Here is a 23,660-nt window from a genome sequence, read left to right on the forward strand (position 1 = left end):
CTCGTCCTTTCTCTCCTCCCATTTATTCTCGAGAGTCCCCAATGATTCTTCTGCTCCCTGTGTCTCTTTCTCGCCTTGTTTCCTCCCCTGTTTCCCTTCCAGTAGCTCGTGTTTCGTTGTTCCTGTCCTTTCTTTTCGATTTTCTCCTCTTGTTCAGGTCTCTCTCGCATCACGTTCCGTCTCTCGTGTCTCCCCGCGTCTCCGGTGCTGGGTTCCAAAAGTCTCTCATTTCCATGTCCTGAGTCTTCGCTTTTAGGCTCTGGATTTTGTTTCTCTCTCCTCGGATGTTTTGGCCTTGATTTCTGGTTTTTATGATTCATTTATTTTTGTTGTTGTTGCTAGAGCACTTTTAAATTAGTTTGTATAATACCGTTTTTATCCTTTAGTTTTATTTTAGTTTGTACATGGGGTATAATAGTTTTGCTCATAGTTGGTACAAGAGCCTTTTTCTAATTGGTATGGGAGCGTTTTTATAGTGTTACAAGAGGTAGTTTTAGTCGGTACAAGTTTTTTTTTTCACTTAGAACGAGACCAGGTGATACAAGTGTTTTTTTTTCATTCCTTACACTCATTTATTTTTCATTTACCCACATTTACTTTTTTTGTTATGTATTTTTTTCATTCCTCGCATCAGTCTCCTTTATTTCTCTACATTCAATTTTATTTCTCATACATTTTTCCTCTCGCTGTGATACATCTAAAGTGTTTCCTCGCCTCCTCCTCCTCCTCCTCCTCCTCCTCCTTTCATTTCATTTTATGTTTTCATTCCTCGCATCAGTCTCCTTTATTTCTCTACATTCAATTTTATTTCTCATACATTTTTCCTCTCGCTGTGATACATCTAAAGTGTTTTCTTGCCTCCTCCTCCTCCTCCTTCTCTTCCTCCTTTCATTTCATTTTATGTTTTCATTCCTCGCATCAGTCTCCTTTATTTCTCTACATTCAATTTTATTTCTCATACATTTTTCCTCTCGCTGTGATGCATCTAAAGTGTTTCCTCGCCTCCTCCTCCTCCTCCTCATTATCATCATTTCATTTAATTTTATTTTTTCATTCCTCGCATCAGTCTCCTTTATTTCTCTACATTCGGTTTTATTTCCCATACACTTTTCCTCTCGCTGTGATGCATCTAAAGTGTTTTGTCGCTTCTTGCTCCTCATCCTCCTCATTTCATTTTCCTTCCCTGTGTATCTTCCTCTCACTTTGCTTCCACGAAATCGCACTTTACCGCCATCTTCTCTCTCCTTCTCTTTACCTCCTTCCACCGTCCCTCGCACTCTCTTAGCGTCTCATGTCTTGCACTCTCCGTCTTCCTCCACATTGCCTCTCTAACGTTTCCTCCTCTCATTCCTCGTGTCCTCGTTTCTTCGCACATCTTGCGCCCTCTTAACTGCTTATGTCTTTGCACTCTTCTTCCTCTGTCTTGGTATGTTGTCTTGATTCTTTTCGCATTCTTTTATGTAGTTCTTTTCTTTTTCCTCAATATATGATCTCTTTTGTCGCTGTCACTTGTTTCTCTTTTCTTATTTCCTCTGTTGTTGGTCTTTATATCCTCTCAGTTATGCTTCTGATATGAACTTCTATTGTTTTTATTCCTCTTCCTCGGTTTGTTATTGTATTTTCCGTAACCTGAATTAATACTTCCGCATAAGCTTCCTTCTCGCCCTCATTTCGTTGCCATGTTCATATGTTCCTTCCTCTTCAACTTTTCTCTTGTTTTTCTCTGTAATACCCCTTGTTTTGTATCTTTGTTCCGCTCAATTATGCCTTCCCTACGATTTTTTTTTTCGTCATTATCTTTTTCTTTTGTTTATTGTTCCCACGAGCCTGACCTTATTATCACACTCCTATCCTCTGCTATGATACGGGTTACCTTACTCACGCGTTCCTTTTCTTCTTCAGTAAGTTCGTCTATTGCCTTTTGTGTTTCCTTCGTCCTGAACTCATTTTCTTCTTCACGTTTGTCTTCTATTCGTTATTTTTTTCAGATATTTTGTCTACTACTCTTCTTCCTCACATGCTATACTACTTTTTCTGGACCATGCCGTCTGCTATTATCCGTGTTATCTTCTTCATGTGCTCTATTGGTCTATTTCTTCATCACGTGTCGTCTGATGTCCTCCGTTCTTTCTCTCTCTCCTCAGGGACGAAGTTCATGTGCCAGACGACGCTGTGCCCCATCAAGAACGAGGACGGCGACACGTGCATGTTCATCGTCAACTTTCAGGACATGACCACCAAGACCGCCGAGGAGGAGGAGGAGGAGTCTCTCGCGTCCGCCACCATCCAGTCCAAGTGTGAGTATCATGGGGAAGGAAGGAGGAAGGGGGGGTGGAGAGGAGTTGAGAGAAGGGAGGGGAAGAAGGAAGGAAGAAGGGGGAGTGTTAAGGAGTTGAGAGAAGGGAGGGGAAGAAGGAAGGAAGAAAGAGGGGTGTAGAGGAGTTGAGAGAAGGGAGGGGAAGAAGGAAGGAAGAAAGAGGGGTGTAGAGGAGTTGAGAGAAGGGACGGGAAGAAGGAAGGAAGAAGGAGGGGTGTTAAGGAGTTGAGAGAAGGGAGGGGAAGAAGGAAGGAAGAAAGAGGGGTGTTAAGGAGTTGAGAGAAGGGAGGGGAAGAAGGAAGGAAGGAGGGGTGTTAAGGAGTTGAGAGAAGGGAGGGGAAGAAGGAAGGAAGAAAGAGGGGTGTAGAGGAGTTGAGAGAAGGGAGGGGAAGAAGGAAGGAAGAAGGAGGGGTGAAGAGAAGTTGAGAGAAGGGAGGGGAAGAAGGAAGGAAGAAAGAGGGGTGTAGAGGAGTTGAGAGAAGGGAGGGGAAGAAGGAAGGAAGAAGGAGGGGTGGAGAGGAGTTGAGAGAAGGGAGGGGAAGAAGGAAGGAAGAAGGAGGGGTGGAGAGGAGTTGAGAGAAGGGAGGGGAAGAAGGAAGGAAGAAGGAGGGGTGTTAAGGAGTTGAGAGAAGGGAGGGGAAGAAGGAAGAAAGAAGGGGGGGTGGAGAGGAGTTGAGAGAAGGGAGGGGAAGAAGGAAGGAAGAAGGGGGTGGAGAGGAGTCGAGAGAAGGGAGGGGAAGAAGTGATGAGTGTGTGTGAGTAGTTATGTATTGTTTGGTTGAGAAGAAGGAATGGTTAAGGAAAGGAAGGTGTCGGAAGGGAAGGAAAGGTAAGACAAGGACAGGGAGATGGGATGAGTAACTTAGTGTGTGTGGGTGTTATTATAGTAAAAAATGAGGTAATGAACGAAATATAAAAAAGGATTGGAGGGAAACGGAAGTATGTCTGTGTATGGGTGTTAAAGAGAACCGGTTGAGGGGAGACAGTGTTGAAAGGGAAGGGAAGGTAAGGAAGGAAGAATGGAGAATGGAATATGTGAGAGAAAGGGAACGGACAGAAGTGATAAGCTGTGTGTGGTGGGTGTCAGTTAATTAATGGTGAATAGAGTTGAGGAAAAGAACGAGTGTGTGTTTATAGGGGAAAGGAGGAAGGGTTGAAGTAGGGAACGTTGGAGAAGGGAAGGGAAGGTGAAGGAAGAGAAGGGGAAGAAATGGTAAACTGTGTGCTGTTGGTGTTGGTGATAATGTGAAAAGGAGGAAGAGAAAACAGATTAAAGGGATTATGGTAGGGAAAGGGGAAGGAAGGTGAGAGATAGAGGGATTAAGTGATAAGCTACATATTTGTGTATGCGTCGTAATTGTGAAAAGATAACATTAAGGCAAAGAACAGAAATGGAAGTAATGGAAAAGGATTGGAAGTTTGAGTGTTTGGGTGGGTGGGGAGAAGGGTTGAGAGATAGAAGGTGGGAAGGGAAAGGAAAGTGAGGAAAAGGAGAAGGGAAGGAGGAAGTGATGTTGCGTGCGTGTTTGTGGTTAGGAAGGAAAAAAAGTCGAAGGGAGGAGAGCAGGCAGTAGAGTGTAGAGAAGGTGAGAGACGAGGAGGGGAAGGCGTGTCAAATTTTATGTTGTAGGTGTTTGTGATAATGGTGCAAATGAGGAAGGAGGAAGAAGGTTTGAGTGGGGGAATATGAGAGTGGAAATGAAGGTGAGAGAAGGAAGGGAAAGAAATGATGAGGCATGTATGGGTGAGTGTGTTCAAAGTGAAATGAAAAAAATGAGAAATAGAAAGGAATAGAAAAGAATGGAAAAGGAAGGGAAGGAAAAGAAGATATGAATTAAAGGAAAGGAGAGGAAAGGAAAAGAGAGCAAGGGAAAGGCAAGGAAGGGAAAGGAAAAGGAGAGGAAAGGAAAGAAAGGGAAGAGAAGGGAGGGGGAAAGAAGTAAAGGAAAGGAAAGATAATGGAAGAAATGCCGGGAATGTTGGGTGGACTAAAAAGAAGGGAAGAATGCGGAAGATGAGAGGATGTGAAGGGGAGATAAGGAAAGAAAAAGAAGGGGAGGAAAGGGAGAAGAAGAGAGAGGAAGAGGAGAAAGGTAGACCCAAGAAAGAAAAGGTAGAAATATAAAGGAAAGGAAATGGAACAAAAAGAAAGGAAAGGGAAGCGAAGGAATGAAATGGGAAGGAGAAGAACGGGAGGGAAGGAAAGAGAGGAGAAAACAAGATCAAAGCAAAGTAATTTAAAGGGAAGGAGAATGAGAGGGAAGAACAGAATGATAACGAATTGCATTGACAGAAAAATGACGAAAACAAAAGAAACAATAAAGGGATTTGTTACGTATAATTACAACGAAAGGAGTGACAGAAGGGGATGACGAAAGGGTAGAAAGTGTCTGTGATGATGAGAGGGAGATAACAAAAGTGATGAAGAGGGAAGGGGACTGCAGACATAAAAAAAAAGGATCTATAAACGTATGGGAGACTGGAGGGAGATATAAAAAGGAAATAACGCTGCAAGAGACGGGACTCGATAAATGAAGGACAGGAGAAAGGAAAAAAGAATCAAAACAGGACATATCGGTCACGGAGAAGGAAGAAAAATGTGAAAACTGGGTCAGGTCGAATAGGAGAAGGCGAAACGAGAGGAACAGAAAAGAAAGGTCGAGAGGGCAGGATCTATATTGGGAAGCAGATGGGAGAAGGCCGTGATAGATGGAGAAGAGGAAGAGGAGGGAGGGGAAAAAGAGTTGAGGAGGAGGAGGAGGAGGAGGAAGGAGAGATTGGCCAGGACAAAGGCAATAATGGATGAGAGGAGGTTAAGCGAATGGAGGGAAAGGGAAGGAGTGGGGAGAAGTTAAAGAGGTCGGGGAGAGATGCGATAAAGAATGGGAGGAATGAGCAAGAGGCGGGGCGAATGGTATAGCTGATGAAGAAAGACATGGAGAGAGGGAGAGAGAGATGAAGAAAGATAGACAGGGAAAGAGAAAGAGTGAGATAGACAGACATGCAGACAGGCTGAGATAAAGACAGGTAAACAGGCAGGTAAACGGATAAACAAACAGACACATTTATCCTTCTTATCACTGACGTCCATAAAAGAGCATCAAGGGGAAATAAAATAAAATAAAATATAGACAGGCTGAGATAGAGACAAGTAAACAGACAGGTAAACGGATAAATAGACAGACATATTTATCCTTATTATCATTGACATCCACAAAAGGTTTCTTCGATGAGCAGACCTAAATATAAAAAGTAAGAGTAACAGTAAAGTAAGGAGAATAATAATTAGAAAACACAGATAAACAAACAGCCAAACATAGAGAAAACAAACAAACAAATATATATGGCTGGATGTAGACGGTAGACGGATTATTGGAAAACAAGGATCGCCGAAAAAAAAATGAAAACCCGGCCCACGGAAAAAGGGAAAGGGAGGGAAAAATGCATCAAGCTGGACAGACAGAGGCAGGATGATATAGAAAATGGAAGGGCGGGGCAGAGAAGTCAATAGCGGGAAAGAGAAGAGGGAGGGTCAGCGGAAAACTCGGCTGCAGGGTTAGAGAATGAGAGAGAGGGGACGTGAGGTTGGCGTGAGGGAGAGGAGTGTGAGTGTGCAAAGAAAGATGGTGTAGATTTTTTAACATTTTTTTTACATCAGAGGACACGGCTCAAGGGTAACAAAAAGAGTACAAAAAAAAGCCCGTTACTCGCCGCTCCTATAAAAGATAAAAGTAAAGAGGACTGATGTAAATAAATAAATAAAAGAGGGTTGAAAAGGCAGGATAACGTTAAGAAAAAAAATGGTGTAAGATAAAGAAGAAAAGGAGAAGGATGCAACAGCGAATGATAACGTACTAGAACCTATTGATAATTTGACAAGGCTTCTGCACCATGAATGTGAAAAACGCTCCTGTGAACCCGACTTTCCTCCTTTGTAGCCTTTGGAAATACGTGTTGTGAGTGCTGCACGTGTCTGAGGATACGGGCATATATGTTGTAAGCTTTGAACTCTCTCCTCAGGTAAGCATCTCAGGTGAGCTCTTGTGCAAGGAGATCGTTACCAAAAAGAAGATTAGAAAGTCAAGTGTTTGTAGAAAGGGTACGAGATACAAAGAAAACGAGAAGATAGAAGCACGGGAGGCCTTTTGAGTATGTACTGTAAGCCATGAACTCTTGGGCAAGGAGATCTTTACCAAAAAGAAGATTAGAAAGTCAAGTGTTTGTAGAAAGGGTAAGACGAGATACAAAGAAAACGAGAAGATAGAAGCACGGGAGGCCTTTTGAGTATGTACTGTAAGCCTTGAACTCTCTCTCCTCGGGTTGGTAAGCATCTCAGGTAACCTCTTAGTCAAGTAGAACGTTTGTAAAAAGGATAAGACGAGGCACAAAGGAAACAGAAATACAGGAACACGTGAGGCCTTCTAAGTATGTAATGTAAACCGAAAACTCTCTCTCCTCAAGAAGGTATCTCAAGTAAGCTCTTAGCCATGTAGAACGTTACCAAAAAGAAGAATCGAGGGTCAAGTGGTAGTGAAAAGGATACGACGAGACACAAAGGAAACAGGCATACAGGAACACGTGACGCCTTTTGAGTATGCTACGTAAACACAAACCTCCCTCTCCTCACTCTAAGGCAAGGAGAAAGATACCAAAAAGGAGACTTGAATGTTAAGTGATAGTATAGACTCGATAAGGCGAGATGCAAAGAAAACAAGAACATAGAAAACATAAAGCCATCTTAGTATATGTCGTAAGCCTTGAACTCTCTCTTTCCCTTTCCTCAGGTAGGTAAGCATGTCAGGTAACCTCTTAACCATGGAAACTGTTACCAAAAGGCGTCTTCATTACCAGATTGCCTCCCTCACGTCCTCGCCTACCCCACACAGCCTCCGGAATAGCCGCGGCGTGCTCTTCGTGTATGAAAGTTAACATCGTAAGCTCTGCCCCTCCGCCCTCTCACCCAGGCACTAAGTTGGCGGAGGGCTGGCGGGGCGCGGCCGTTACACCTGGTTTCCGGATGTTCACCTGGATAGTTGTTTTAGTGCAGGGTTTTACGGCAGGAGGCGACTTAATGGCGTGTTTGATATTTTATGATTATTTTTTCTTATGTGTTATTTTCTTGTTCTTGTTCTTTTCTTATATTTTTGTTCTTGTTCTTCCTGCTCTTCCTGCTCCTCTTGTTTTGTTTATTTTTTTTGCTCTTCTTTTCCTTCCTCTTTTATTTCTTTTACCTTTTTCTTTTTCTTCATTTTCTCTTATTTTCATTTCTTCTTCTTCTTCTTGTTCTTGTTCTTCTTCTTGTTCTTGTTCTTCTTCTTGTTCTTCTTGTTCTTGTTCTTGTTCTTGTTCTTGTTCTTGTTCTTCTTCTTCTTTTTCTTCTTCTTCTTCTTTATCATTATTTTATTTTCACTATTATTATTATTATTATTATTATTATTATTATTATTAGTAGTAGTAGTAGTAGTAGTAGTAGTAAGAGCAGTAGTAGTAGTAGTAGTAGTAGTAGTAGTATTTGGGGCGTTTTCTTCCTCTGCCTTTGTATGTCGGCCAAACTCTGTCTTTTCTGCAATAAATCGTGCGTGGAAAACATGATTACTGATATTCATGAGCTTAACTTTCCTTTATGGCTGACGGTTGGCGCCGCTACCGCTAAAAGAAGGAAAACAGGAAACAAAAACATATATACCGTTCTTTCCTTGGCGGCGGAGGAGAAAAGTTACGAAACTGTCCAACCGTAAATGTGACAGTTCCGATCCTGGTCGTCCTTTTCTCTGTCATCTGTCTGGGCGGAAACGAGGGAATTAAGGAGAAAATTGAGTATGATGAAGGAAGGAAGGAAAGAAGGAAAGGGTTTTATTGTCAAAGTTTGGGAAGATCTGTTTGTGGGTTTCTTCGCTCTCTTAAGACAATGGAAACAGAAGAAAGTGTAAAAGTAAAAATAGGTAATACTAATAATAATATGAATATCAATAATGATAATAAAAAAATAATGGGAGATAATAGCAAAGAAAGAAGAAAATAAATAGTTGCATAAGAAAATATTTAAAACCACAATGATCAAAGTGTTTATGTCCTTCTCCCTGACCTTAATTTTCTTATCTTTGCTACACGTGACATACAGGTTAGGTCCGTGTACCTGGCTGAGTGTACGCAGATAAGCAGGTTAATTAGTGTTGCATTAATTTCTGAGGGTCATTAATCAGGCGTAATCTGGGTAATGGTGTGCTGCGTCTGTCCTTCGTGGCCCATCACCGGTAATGTGCAGGCAGTGGACCGGTGTTTTACCTCCACTCAAGGGACGAAGAAAAAGGAAAAACTAGCCTATCGATATGTTCCCGGGTGACGGACGACATTAGGAATAAAAAGCGTATACTTTCTGTTATATATTGTCATTTTATCTATATTTTCTTTTTGTGCTCTGCGTTTGTCATCTATTCAAGGGGCAAGCAAAAAAAATGACAACGAAATTTTCTCTCTAAACGCCAAGCTCTCCTATAAAGCGATCCAAGCATTTTTTTTCTGTCTGATCTCTATAAAAAGTCTTCCCTTTTACTGTTGCGTTTATCATCCATTCAAGTGATAAGCCAAAAACCAAACACACCGGCTTAGCGAAATTTTCCTGGATGAGGTCAAGCTCCAGTAAAGCCATAATTTTCCTATTTTTTTCTGTTATATATCATCGTCGTACCTCCATATAATTTTCTTCTTTTCTTCTGCTGCGTTTGTCTTTCACTCAAGCGACGAGCAAAAAACACAAAGCAAATTGCCTAACGAAATTTTCTCCGATGGTAAAACGCGTATTTTCTATTATATTCCATCACCTCTTGTTTTTTTTCTTCTCAACGGTTGTATTTGTCTCCCACTCAAGGAACGAACAAAAAACAACTGGTCTTAAATTTTCCCGGATGACGTTAAGGCTCTTGTAAAACGACAACACGCGTATTTTTTTCTATTACCTCTATCTGTTATATATCATCGTCGTATCTCCATATAATTTTCTTCTTTTCTTCTGCTGCGTTTGTCTTTCACTCAAGCGACGAGCAAAAAACACAAAGCAAATTGCCTAACAAAATTTTCTCCGATGGTAAAACGCGTATTTTCTATTATATTCCATGATCTCCTGTTTTTCTTCTTCTCAACTGTTGTATTTGTCTCCCACACAATGAACGAACAAAAAAAAAAAAAAATAGCTGGTCTTAAATTTTCCCGGATGACGTTAAGGCTCTTGTAAAACGACAACACGCGTATTTTTTTCTATTACCTCTTTATTATATATCATCGTCGTATCTCCATATAATTTTCTTCTTTTCTTCTGCTGCGTTTGTCTTCCACTCAAGCGACGAGCAAAAAACACAAAGCAAATTAGCCTAACAAAATTTCTCCGATGGAAAGCGCGTATTCTTCTATTATATTCCATCACCTTATTTTTTTTCTTTTCAACTGTTGTGTTTGTCTCCCACTCAAGGAACGAACAAAAAACAACTGGTCTTAAATTTTCCCGGATGACGTTAAGGCTCTTGTAAAACGATAACACGCGTATTTTGTCCTATTATGCATTAACTTATCCCTATACACTTTTCATCCTTTCTGCTGCAGGGTTTGTTTTTCATTCTAGGGACGAAGAAAATTGGCGTAACGAAATTTTCCCTCATGACGTCAATGCTCCCGTAAAGCGATAACACGCGTAACCTAACCTGCTTGACGTCAAAGGGTTCCAAAAGACTCGTGTATCGACCGGGTAAACACGATTCGATTCCCTTCAAAACATGGGTGAAAATATATAGAGGTTTCAGTTGGACGTGTGCTTAAAGTGGAAATAAAGAAAATCGTCAAAGACCTTTCAATCCATTAAAAAATAGGACACCTTAGAGAGAGAGAGAGATTTTGATAGAATACTAATTTATTGATGTTGAGAGGTGTTGCTGTAGACCCCGGAATACTAATAAATTGCAAGGTGCGTCGGGCGTCAGCTGCACCGCGAACACGTCGATACGCTGATAGATAGCACGAAAAAATGGACATTCTCTCTCTCTCTCTCTCTCTCTCTCTCTCTCTCTCTCTCTCTCTCTCTCTCTCTCTCTCTCTCTCTCTCTCTCTCTCTCAAATCTAATCTGCCTGACCCGTTTACAGACTACCGCGTGCATTCCTGTAAACTTTTTTTCTTCCTTCTCCCCTTTTCCTCTTCCTCTTCCAGCCCAGGAGACGTAAACTACCCTATGGAATGTCTTATGGTGTTGTAACATAACATTCTAGTGCTTCTCAATCTATCAATATTTTCTCTTTCGTTTTCATCTATTTTATCTCCTTTGCTTCTTTTACCATCACATCTCTTTTCTTTTAAAATCTTATGCCTTTTGTTCGCTTCTATTCTCCTCTCCTCCCTTTCCCTGTCATGTTTTGTCAATCCATTCCGTTATTGTTCTTCCACACCTTTCTCTCTCCTCCTTCATGCTATCTTTTCTCTTCCCTTCCCCTGCCATCCCTTTCCTCTTTATCTTCCCTTTCCTTCCCATCCCGTATCCTTCCTTTCCCCACCAGTAATATTTTTCTAACATAAATTATCATCTTATCCTCGTATGCTTTTCGTCTTATTATTCTTATCTATATATCCTTTCCTTCCCTTCTCTCACCTTCCTTACCTTCCCTACCTAACCCTTTCTCTTCTCTTCTCATAACTTTCCACTCCATTATTTTACTCTCTTATTTCCTCTTTCCCTTCATTATCCTCGCCTTTCTTTCCCGCTCATTCCTTCCCTTCTTCGTTTTCCTACTTTACCAATTACTCCCTTTCCTTCCTCTACCACCCTTTCCTCCTTTCCTTCTTTCCCAACCCCCTCATCCCTCCCCAGGTCCAGGCGCGCCCCAGTTTTCCCCACGCCTCCTCCCCGCCCCTTCCTGGCTCAGTGGCGCCCTTCAACCCAAATACTCCCATCGTAACATTGACACAGAAGAGTATTGCCTCCTTGTATTGCCAGCCAGCCAGTCAGCACCCCCCCCCCCTCTCTCTCTCTCTCTCTCTCTCTCTCTCTCTCTCTCTCTCTCTCTCTCTCTCTCTCTCTCTCTCTCTCTCTCTCTCTCTCTCTCTCTCTCTCTCTCTCTCTCTCTCTCTCTCTCTCTCTCTCTCTCTCTCTCACACACACACACACACACACACACACACACACACACACACACACACACACACTCCGTTCAATGCCCGAAACGCTCTATTTGGTATCAAAGAATAACTGTATATTTAATAAAACAAAACAAAAAATATAGGATGGCAGCAATAAAACAACGAATTGAAAAGCAAAAAGATAAAAGATATTCAAATATTCAGTGCCGTAATGAATTAATGTGACTGAGTTTAGAGTAATTGAGTAATGAACTTTTCCTGTACGACACAAAAATACATATGAGACATTATTAAATTACCTATATTAAAATGTATTACTATTATTATTATCATTACTCTTTTCACCATTTTCAGCATTTTCATAATCATCACATTATCATTACAATCATCATCATCATCAACGTTGTAATCATCTTAACATATCACCATTGCCATTACCATTATTATCACCGTTATCATTATTTTCATCATCGTATTTACTAAGCACAACCTCGCACCTCCCTCGCGACTTTTGTGTCGGGGTGGTATAATGACGCCGCTGTGTTGTGCATGTGTAATCCTGCGCCATTGTATCCCTCCGCACCCCGGCTGTTGGTATTCACGGCGGGGCAGGCAGAGGAGGAGGAAGAGGAGGAGGAGATGAGGAGGAAAAATAAGAGGAACAGTGAGAGAAAAAGGAAGAGGAGGAGGAAAAGGAGGAGGAACAGGAAGAAGAGGAAGAGATAAAGGAAGAGAAGAGGAGGAGGAGGAAGAATATGAGGAACAATGAGAAGAGGAAGAGGAGGAGGAAAAGGAGGAGGAACAAGAGTAAGAAGAAGAGAGAGAGAAAGAGAAGAGGAGGAGGAAGAGAAAGAGGAATAAGAGGGAAAGCGAGATAAAGAGAAAGATGAAGTATAAGAGGGATAATGAGAGAGAGAGGAAGAATAAGAGCCAGATGAAAAAAAGTGGAAAAGGAAGAAGGGAAATTATGAAAGGAACAGGAAGAGGAAGATTAAGAGGCATAATGATAGTAAGAAGAAGAAGAAGAAGAAGAAGAAGAAGAAGGGTAATTATGCTAGGAGGAGAAGGAGGAGAGAGAGAGAGAGAGAGAGAGAGAGAGAGAGAGAGAGAGAATGTTCTTTGTCGTGTCTACCATGCATGGACTAATTAACAATACATTACGATGATCAACAAAGCATCAATTAACTCAAACACGAACAGAGACGAAGGCAAAACACACATTCTCTCTCTCTCTCTCTCTCTCTCTCTCTCTCTCTCTCTCTCTCTCTCTCTCTCTCTCTCTCTCTCTCTCTCTCTCTCTCTCTCTCTCTCTCTCTCTCTCACCACTTCGCACTTCACTCCTCTTTCTCCCTTCCTGCTTCATCTCTTTCATCTCTATTTTAAATTCTCCGAGTTCACCTGTTGATTTGAGTGTCTTTCTTCAGTTCACTAAGTAGGACGAGGAGGGAGAAGACGAGGAGGAGGAGGAGGAGGAGGAGGAGGAGGAGGAGGAGGAAGAAGACTTTAGGAGGTATTTGAGGAAGGAAGGGAAGATGTAATGTTTCTTAATCACTGTTCTTGCCTTTTAATTACCTCTACGTGACCTCCTTTCTCTCTCTCTCTCTCTCTCTCTCTCTCTCTCTCTCTCTCTCTCTCTCTCTCTCTCTCTCTCTCTCTCTCTCTCTCTCTCTCTCTCTCTCTCTCTCTCTCTCTCTCTCTCTCCAACTGTTCTTCGTTAACTTTATCTCCTTTCCTCCCTCACTTCTCTCGTAATTTTCTCTCCCATATGACCTTACACTTTCTCTAATTCCTTCCCTCTCCCTCTCCCTTTTGATGAGTTATCTCCTTCCCTCTCCGTCCCCTCTCGTCTCTCATTCCCTTTTGATCTCTCTCTCTCTCTCTCTCTCTCTCTCTCTCTCTCTCTCTCTCTCTCTCTCTCTCTCTCTCTCTCTCTCTCTCTCTCTCTCTCTCTCTCTCTCTCTCTCTCTCTCTCTCTCTCTCTCTCTCTCTCTCTCTCTCTCTCTCTCTCTCTCTCTCTCTCTCTCTCTCTCTCTCTCTCTCTCTCTCTCTCTCTCTCTCTCTCTCTCTCTCTCTCTCTCTCTCTCGTATGTCGTTCTCCCACGCCTCCATCTTTCTTGAGCCACTTTTATCCGTGAGCCACTTTTCTCTTTCCTCTTTTACTATTTTCTTCACCTCTTTTCATCTTTTTTTCCTAATTTCGTTTTTTTAATATACTTTTCTCGTTTATCATCTCTTCCTCTAATACTTTCGCCCTAATTTTTCCACTCCATTTGTTTGTAATTCTAGAATCTGATAATCTTTTTGCTTTTGTTTTATTCTTCCCTTTTATGACTTTTATTTTCATTTTCTTGCTTCCTCTACTTGTTTATTGTTTTTTTGTTCCTCCTCGTAACTTATTCCAAAACTTTCTTCTCTTTCCCATTTTTTTCCCTCTCTTCTATCATTTGTCTTTCTCTCCTCTCGCCATTCTATTTCTCTACATATCAATAAATAGTTTTCTCTTCTTAAATTATTCCTAAACTTGCTCAGCTTCTTTTATCTTCTTCCCTTCTTTCACTTTTCTCTCTCTTTCGTTATCTTTCTCTCCTTTTTTTTTATTTTTCTTTCCATACGTATTTCAAAAGTTGCTCACCTTATCCTTCTTCATTCTCTTTTTCTACTTTCTCATTTACATTTTTCTTTTCATGTTTAAAAACTTGTTCACCTTTTTCTTTTTCATTCTCTTTCTCTACTTCTTAATTTACGTTTTTCTCATCAGATTTCAAAACTGGCTCTCTCTCATCATATTTCAGAACTTGCTCTCTCATCATATTTCAGAACTTGCTCTCTCATCATATTTCAGAACTTGCTCTCTCTCATCATATTTCAGAACTTGCTCTCTCATCATATTTCAAAACTTGCTCTCTCTCATCATATTTCAGAACTTGCTCTCTCATCATATTTCAGAACTTGCTCTCTTATCATATTTCAGAACTTGCTCTCTCTCATCATATTTCAGAACTTGCTCTCTCTCATCATATTTCAAAACTTGCTCTCTCTCATCATATTTCAAAACATTTTCACCTTTTCCTTCTTCAATCCCTTTCTCTTCGGTTGATTTACATTTTCTTTTCGTATTTCAAAACTTGTTCACCTTTTCCTTCTTCATTCTCTTTCTCTGCTTATTGATTTACGTTTTTCTCTTCATATTTCAAAACTTTTTTCACCTTTTCCTTCTTCATTCCCTTTCTCTACTTCTTGATTTACGTTTTTCTCTTCATATTTCAAAACTTTTTCATCTTTTCCTTCTTCATTCCCTTTCTCTACTTCTTGATTTACGTTTTTCTCTTCATATTGCTAAACTTGCTCATCTTTTCCCCCTTCCTCTCCCCTTCCCATCTCGTTTCCTCTTTCCCATTTTCTTTGCGTCCGTCTCCTCCAGTTGTTTCCATTACTCCGGCTTTCATTTTGAGTCTCTCCTGCCTCCGTCCTACTTGCCACACGCACTTCCATCAGTTATCCAATTAGCTGCCCGTCTTCTCTCTCTCTCTCTCTCTCTCTCTCTCTCTCTCTCTCTCTCTCTCTCTCTCTCTCTCTCTCTCTCTCTCTCTCTCTCTCTCTCTCTCTCTCTCTCTCTCTCTCTCTCTCTCTCTTTCTCTCTCTCTCTCTCTCTCTCTCTCTCTCTCTCTCTCTCTCTCTCTCTGTCTCTCTCTCTCTCTCTCTCTCTCTCTCTCTCTCTCTCTCTCTCTCTCTCTCTCTCTCTCTCTCTCTCTCTCTCTCTCTCTCTCTCTCTCTCTCTCTCTCTCTCTCTCTCTCCTTCGTTTTTCCCTTATTTACTCACTTCGAACACCTTAGCTTGTCTTTTCCCTTTCTTGCTTCCTCTATCATTTCTTCTCTTTTTCCTTTTTCATTTTCAATTTTTTCAGTCACTCTAATTTATATCTTAAACAAACTCACACTGTCCTTTTCTTTCCTCCCTCACTCTCACCTTCCATTTTTGTCTCCCCTCTCACTTCCTTTCTCTCTCCCTTCTTCTATTCCCTTATTCACTCCCTCCCTCATTTTATTGTACCATTTAACTCCTAACAATCTTCTCCCTCTCTTATTCTCTCCCTCACACCCTGTTTCTCTTGCTCCCCCCATTCATTACTGCCTCCCTCCTCTTCACTAATTACTCCTGCCTTAACCTCTCATGCTTTCCCTTCCTTACCCGCTTCCTCCCTCCGTCCTTCACTCCTACACTCATACTGTCCCTCCCTTATTCCTCACACCCTCCCTCCTTCCCTCCCTCTCTTTCTCATACTTTCCTTCCCTTCCTCACACACACATTCACTCACACTCACATACCCCTTCTCCCATACCTGCGCTTTGTTATCCTCTCTTTCTCCCTTCCTTATCCCTCACACACTCCCTCCTTCCCTTCTTCCCTTTCTCACACTTTCCTTCCTTCCCTCACACACACATTCACTCACATCCACATACCCATTCTCCCATACCTGCGCTTTGCTATCCTCTCTCTCTCCCTCCCTTCCTAACTCCCCGACTCACACTTTTACTCCCCGTCTCTCCCTCACAGTCAACCGGGCCCGGGCATCCTTCCGTCAGTCCCTCCGCATGGGGTCCCTCCGGCGCGGCAAGTCCCCCGCCTCGTCCTCCTCCCCCACGCCCGGCCCCCGCATGGAGCCCATCCCCGACCTCCCCTCCGAAGATCCCCACGATGACGAGGCAGAGGACGATGACGAGGACGAGGACGACGATGACGATGAGAACGCCAACACCTGCAGGTAAGATTGTGAGGGTTAATTGTTAGTACCTCGTCTAACTGTGTATCGACTGTCTATCAAATTTGTTTACTAGTTGTCATTCACTTCTCACTTCCTTTATGTTATTCAAAGTTTAGTTTCTATTGACCATCCAGTGCTCTGTGCAGGGGTGCGATTCGCTCTTTTGATATCCACAGGTTGTTTCTCTTTTTGCCATCCTGTCAATACTGCTCTATCATTTTTTCTTCATTCTCTGCTTGTTGATTTATATTTTTCTCTTCATATAAAAAATATTCCTTAACTCGCAAATCTCTTCGATCTTCTTCCTTTTATTTTCCTGCTACGTTTCTTTCTGTTCTAGTTTTTTTTTTGTTTTCATGTTTTTTGGGGTTACATTGAAAGGGAATGAAAAACTACCTCATTTCAGTATCATTTGACTCGTAATACCTCCTTCTCCCTTTATTTCTGTTCATCTCACATCCTGGCTCTTTTGTTCCTTTAATTCTTTATTATTTCCCTGCTTTACACACATTATCTCATCACTCCTTCAAGCAGTCTTCCTTTACCATTCCCTTGATGAAATGAGGTATTTTTTCCATCCCTTTTCTTTGTATCTGAGTATGTATAATGTATAATTTTAATGAAGGATTTATCTTTTTTTCTTTTTTCCGATTTTTTTTTATCAGTGCAGACACTATGGGAGTGGCTATTATATGTGTTTTCTCACGTGTTTGAGACTGGACACTGTTTCCTTGGGCCAATTTTTGCCTTGAAAAAAATATAAACATCGTGACTTCCTGTGTGATAAGTGGCATGTAAAATATTTCGTCTTGTTATGAAAGTGTTGAAAAAATGTTAATTCCTGGCGAGTTCCAGGCGCAGCATGAAGTCGTAATCACGTGACCTTCAAAACACTAATTTCCCCATCTCTCATTTTATTTCATCTGCCATAGCAAAATATTTCAGATTATTATCACATCAATATATTGCCATATTGCCTTGCCCAGCGAATGTGTTGAATAACCAATAATGAAAAAAATACCGCTACCACATATCACTTTTTTATACTACATCGTTAATTCACCTTTGAAGATTTTTATGCATGTGGTCAGCGATTGGTGCTGGAGTGTTTCAGAGTGAACATAACAACATCATTAACACATTGGCAGACGAGGATCCACAAAGTGTTTTTAGCCATTAAAACAGCCAACCAAGCTCCTCCTACCGTGATCGAGGCACTAGTAGGGCTTTAACCTTTGAGTCATTAGGTCCATAAAGGTAAAGTTTGGGGAATACGTTGTTGCTGCGCGTGGCCTCGGTGATCGTCGCCCCATTGGCCCTTGAGCCTGTGGTGGGAAGAACCCATTACCCCGGGAAGCAGGTTGAGCCCCATAACCATATGGTCTCAATGACACCGTGCAGAAACTGGATAACTGTTTAACCATGTTCTGATACTGAAAAAGCCAAAGCCCTATTCCGTAAATCTCTCTAATCTGAATTTCGTTGCTCCAAATGTTCCATCAGCATGGCTTTTTGAGGACAGAAAATTGCAATAAAAATATAATTATTCATGGTGATAAATAAAAATGAAGTAGGAAACAATTGATTTAACTCACGAGTGCAGGCAATGAAAATAGTAACAGAAAAAAGTCCAAAGTCTGGGTGGCAGGAATGATTTAATAGAAATAGTACATTTGCAAAAATATGAGAAAAAAAAAATCCTGCGAGTTGTTTTTCCACCGAGCCAGCCAGCCTTGTAAACAACACAGCGGCAGCTCTCCGTGCTGGATCCTCTTTTTACAAATACATATTTTTGTTTTGATGTACAACCCTTTTTTTTTTTTTTTTTTTTTTTTTTTTTTTACGTTGTTGCCTATTGCGCCGGTAGGCATCTTCCCGGTGGGGCCTGATGGTCGGCCCAAGGCTTCTTCAAGGTGGGGCCTGATGGTCGGCCCAGCCCGTTCTGGCGCAGGCGAGTGTTTATAGTGGCGCCATCTTGCATTTAAGAAAATGGTCCTTAATTTATCTTGATGCGATCCAGTTCAGGTTTATTTATAAATCTGACGAGCCAGCCACGGACCTCTTCATGGCTCTGCGTGTATTTAGTTGCTTCCTCGCCCAGCTGTTCTGTCACTAATACTGTAAAGTGCTGGCGCTGGCTGTGTACTGATATGTGTATGTCCCACCAGTCACCTTTCATGAGACCGATACCCAGCACTGTCATCTTCAAGGTCTAGTGCTACTGCTATTGAAACCAACTGTACTTACCCGACGAGATATAATGCGTGTTTACACCCTGTCATTGATTTAAACTCCTTATGATCGTCCGAAATCTGGCTATTTTAAACAGACGTGGGTCTGTAGCTATACTAATTAATGGATTTTGTTGTATGGTGATTTATTACGAAAATAATTTGTTTGTAATAATATATACTATATTTGCTTAATATTTTGTGAGCTGCAGATATACAGTATTACATAGAATAACATTTGTCATGCAAGGCCACTAAAAGGTCATCACATGCGCATGGAATCAAGGAAGTCGGCTATAATGTTTCTATCATGAATAATGATATAATAATTACCATCTAGTTTTGATCAAAATCGTAATCGAAACATATGTAAGTAAATTGTAATCCTTAACATTCACTATCAACTCGAAACAAATGTGATAGTTTTGACATCCTTGACCAATATGCATGAAATGACAGCTCATCATAATTATTGTCCATGTAATCAAAACGAGCGGAATTAAAATCCTGAAATCAACAGAATTAATTAAAGCTACCTGGAAACAGGAGGCTTTCATCACCCTAATCGCAAAATCATAAGTGTAACCTTCAGTGATCATCCTCAAAACAATTGCTCTAAAATCACTTGGATATAACATTATAATATCACAGGCGACATGCAGCAAAAGGAAATATTGTTTTGTCATCATCGGAACACAAACTTGTTCTCGTTGTCATCGTCAAACTTCATCAACGTGTACAACAATATTTCGTTCCTCTGTTCCTCTATTTTCCTAATCTTCTTAGACCTGATCGTTTATTCTCGCTTTGGACTCATCCGGTGCTTCACTTTCCTCATTTTGCTGCTACACTTTCACCTTGACTTCACCTTCCTTCACCTGATCATTTCTTCTTCTCATTTTTCATTACCCGGACCTTCACTTTTCTCCTTTGCTCCTTCATTTCTCATTGTGTTTAATTTTCTCGTTTCCATTTCCACCTCAATGTTTTTTCATTTTTCTTTCCCTACCGACCATCCATTTTATTTCTCATGTTCCTGTCCACTATTGCTACATTCCTCTTTTCTTAGACTTTTTTCACCCCTGTCATTGTATTTTTCTTATTTCCGTAATTTTTTCTATTTTTTCACCCTTTTTGTCATGTTGGTCAACCTTATCCCATTTGCCTTTCGCTTTATTCCTCTCTTGTGCTTCGCCTTCCTCAGCCCCCTTCCATTCCTCTCTCTCGTTTCCCATTCTTACACATAATCTATCATTCCTCATTCCTTTATCTGCTCTTACTTGCCGTTTCATTCCTCCTCGTTTGTTCCTCATCTCTCTCATCTTCTCTATCTTACTTTGTCTATCCTCGCTTTTTTACCATCGCTCTCTTTCCAAACGGTACTTCATTCCTCTAGTATCCTATTCAGCATTCCTCCGTCCCTTCGTCTCTCATTTCTCTTATGTTTATTCACCTTTTAACAATCTCTTCCCACAAGGTATTATATTTCTTTCGTTTACTTCATTCCTCTAGTTTCCTATTCACCAGTCCCTTCGTTTCTCATTTGTCTTGTGTTTACTCACCTTTTAACAATCTCTTCCAGCAAGGTACTATATTTCTTTCGTTTCCTATATACTTGTGTCTTTTCTCTCGCTTCCCTTATCTTTACTCTCGCCTTTTTTATCATTCCCCTCTTCCCACACGGTAATTCAATCGTTATTTCCTGCTCTCCTATCTCTTCGTCTCTTGCTTTCCCAATCTTTACTCTCGGTTTTTACTATTCTCCTCTTCTCTCCCACATGCTACTTCACTCATCTCACTTCCTACTCGCCAGTCCCTTTGTCTCCCGCATCCCTCATCTTTTTCCCGTGTGTTCCGCGGCGGCAGCATTATCAGCATCATCACGGCTTGTCATCTCCGCCGCTACACCTGTGACACGTAATCTCCTTACACTCACCTTTCCACGGGCAGGTACACACACACACACACACACACACACACACACACACACACACACACACACACACACACACGCACACACACACGCACACAGCCGATCTATATAACTTCATCCGTAGCGGCGAAAGAGAATGTCTGTTTGTCTGTCTGTCTGTCGTTGTGTGTGTGTGTGTGTGTGTGTGTGTGTGTGTGTGTGTCTCTCTCTCTCTCTCTCTCTCTCTCTCTCTCTCTCTCTCTCTCTCTCTCTCTCTCTCTCTCTCTCTCTCTCTCTCTCTCTCTCTCTCTCTCTCTCTCTCTCTCTCTCTCTCTCTCTCTCTCTCTCTCTCTCTCTCTCTCTCTCTCTGTGTGTGTGTGTGTGTGTGTGTGTGTGTGTGTGTGTGTGTGTGTGTACGTGTGTGTGTCTCCCTGCAGCGTCGAGCGAAGCGCAAATCAAATCTCCACAAACTCGAGCGCCATCGGTGACACGTCCAGGCATCTACGTTTTATTTCCGCCCGTCTAGTTTAATTTTTTTCCACCATCACCATTATCATGCAACGCCAACTTCGCCTCGCTTCGGTTCCGGCTCAGCGGCGGCGGAATAATGATGCGCTTATTCCGTATTCCGATCGTGGTTGGCGGCTCTCAAAGGCTCGGGTGTACGCGTTTAGTGAGTCGCTCGTGTTTCGCCGAGCTCGGGTCACGGTTCAGCGAGTCCTCCACTTTTTGTTCGCGTCTCTGCTGCCGCGGCGTTTGAAGTGCGATTGTAGAATGATGAGGCGATCGTGTATGTGTGTGTGTGGGGGGGGGGGGGGTGAGTGTGTTTGTGGTGGGGTGAGTGTGTTTGTGGTGGGGTGAGTTGTGTGTGTGTGTGTGTGTGTGTGTGTTAATGAGAGAGAGAGAGAGAGAGAGAGAGAGAGAGAGAGAGAGTCATTTCTCTTTGTTGACTGCACAGTGACAATATATAATTTATTTAAGAGAACATAATTATGATATTACCTGATACATGGTGTTTATATTCATTAATGGAAGCGTAACCTAAGATTTGCTACACTTGGCTGGTTCTTCTGTCAGGTTAATTATACATAAATGATGGTGACAAATAGATAGATAGTGATATTGATGTGAGGTTATACATTTTCTCTCCTTTTATGACTATTTGGCAGTTGATTTTATGCACATTATTTTAGTCAGCTATTATCAACAGTATAATCGCGGGCCTAGTGACCATGGTATAACAGCTACGGCGTCATGCTGGAACACCCCAATCAATCAATTATTTTCAGATATTACTTACATTACTTACTGGTTAGGGAACAGACACGAAGACACGAGGGCAGCAGGTTGGCAATGTTTACTTATATTTACTCGAAAGAAGAATTGCAACGATGGAAAAAGAAAAAAAAAGAAAACAGAAGCTCTACGGCGACTTTATGCCAACTCAAACACCAACTTTCCTTTCCCACGCAAGTTTCAAGAGTTCAAGATAAAAGCTGAGAGGGGGAGGAGGAGGAGGAGGAGGAAGAGGAGAAGGAGGAGGAGGGGGAGGATGAGGAGGAAGAGGAGGAGGAGGAGAAATAAAGTGGGTTTGCCTGTTTCTCCTCCTCCTCCTCCTCCTCCTACTTCTCCCTTCTCCTCTTTCTCTTCCATAGTAGTAATTTCCTCTCATTTCTCCGTTTCCTGTAAAATTTCCATGTCCCACTCTTAATAAAAGGCACTTGGTATATTCTTCTAACTATTTCCTGAGGTGGGTGGGGAGGAGCCTTGGATCTGTTCTGCTCTGTCCTATTACGCCTAGAATGTTAGTAATAGCGGTAGCAGACACACACACCCTCGACATACACCCCCATGTCGTCTGGTATCTGTTCTCACTCTGTATGCCAACGTATTCCTATGTATCTATAATCTCTTTCTCCTCCTCCTCATCCCCCCTCCTTCCTCCACTCACTTCCATTGCCTCCTCCTTCTTTATCTCTCTTCATTTGTCTCTTCCTACTCTTCTTCCTCCTCCTCCTCTTCCTCTTCCTCCTCTTCCTCTTTATCCACCTCCTCCTCCTCCTTCTCTATTTCCTCCTCATATCTCTCTCTCTCTCTCTCTCTCTCTCTCTCTCTCTCTCTCTCTCTCTCTCTCTCTCTCTCTCTCTCTCTCTCTCTCTCTCTCTCTCTCTCTCTCTCTCTCTCTCTCTCTCTCTCTCTCTCTCTCTCTCTCTCTCTCTCTCTCTCTCTCGCCGATGGGAAAGCCAACGAGAAAATAAAAATTGCTTCGACCAGACTGTTGCTGCGAAGGGCAAGTTCCAGGAAATGACAAAGCGTGTGACTGTAGTGATTTTCCTAGTGTGTGTGTGTGTGTGAGAGAGAGAGAGAGAGAGAGAGAGAGAGTATATATATAAGTGGGACGCAGTGAATGTTTGAGAAAAATAAAGCAGGAGGAAGGGAACACTAACGAGAGGGAAGGGAGAAGAAGGAATGAGAAAAAAATTGAGAAAAAATGGATAAGAAAGAAAAAAGGAGTAAATCAAAGCACACGATGAAGAAAATAAAGAATAAACTGGTGAATGGAAAAGAGGGAAAGAATGGAAAGAAATGAGAGAGAGAGAGTAAATAAAAAGAAAAAGCAGTAGCTGAATGTGAGGAATATTAAAGAAACATTAGGAAGGGAGCAGTGAGGAGAAAAAAAGAGGGCGATGAAGGTATGATAAAAGAACAGGGAACAGAATGATGGGAAATAAGAGAAGATGAAATATAACCACATGAAGAAGAATATAAAGAATAAGTTGGTGAATGGATGTAAGAAAAGAAGAAAAAAAGAGGGAGGAATGGAAAAAAAAAGTAAGAGAGAGAGAGAGAGAGAGAGAGAGAGAGAGAGAGAGAGAGAGAGAGAGATAAACAGAAAGAAGGGGACAGTGAAGTGAAACGAAGAAAATGAGGGAATAAAAAAAGAACAGAAAAGACAGATGTGAAAGTGAAAGGAAAACGAAAACGAGGAAGAAAATAAAGAACAAGTTGGTGAAAGCAGGAAAGAGAAGAAAATGAGGGAGAAATTGAAAAGAAAATATGAGAGTGAATGTGAGTGGAAAACAAAAGATGAGTGTGAGCAAAAGAACAAAAAAGAAACAGAGGAAAGGGAGCAGTGAAGAGAAACAAAGGAAGATAAAGAAATGAGAAAAGAATTGAAATAGGAAAGAGGAGAAAGGAAAACGAGAATATTGAACCATACGAGAGAAAATAAAGAAGAAACGTGTGAATTGATGGAAGAAAAGGGAGAGAGAAATAGAGAACGAAAGCTGAGAGAGAGAGAGAATGTGTTTGTCCAATT

The 23,660-nt window shown here is 41.6% G+C and overlaps 1 protein-coding gene across 1 annotated transcript in view; it reads left to right on the forward strand.

Moving 5' to 3' along the window:
• The window catches only part of LOC127000167 (uncharacterized), a 129,104-nt gene that overhangs the window by 55,542 nt on the left and 49,902 nt on the right, over positions 1–23,660 (forward strand). Inside the window, exons 2-3 of the mRNA XM_050863557.1 lie at positions 2,145–2,297; positions 15,991–16,198. Of these exons, the coding sequence (XP_050719514.1) occupies positions 2,145–2,297; positions 15,991–16,198 (361 nt within the window). The remainder of the gene's footprint in view (positions 1–2,144; positions 2,298–15,990; positions 16,199–23,660) is intronic.

This window comes from Eriocheir sinensis, chromosome 18 (genome assembly GCF_024679095.1).
Source record: "Eriocheir sinensis breed Jianghai 21 chromosome 18, ASM2467909v1, whole genome shotgun sequence".
Classification (NCBI taxonomy): Eukaryota; Metazoa; Arthropoda; class Malacostraca; order Decapoda; family Varunidae; genus Eriocheir; species Eriocheir sinensis.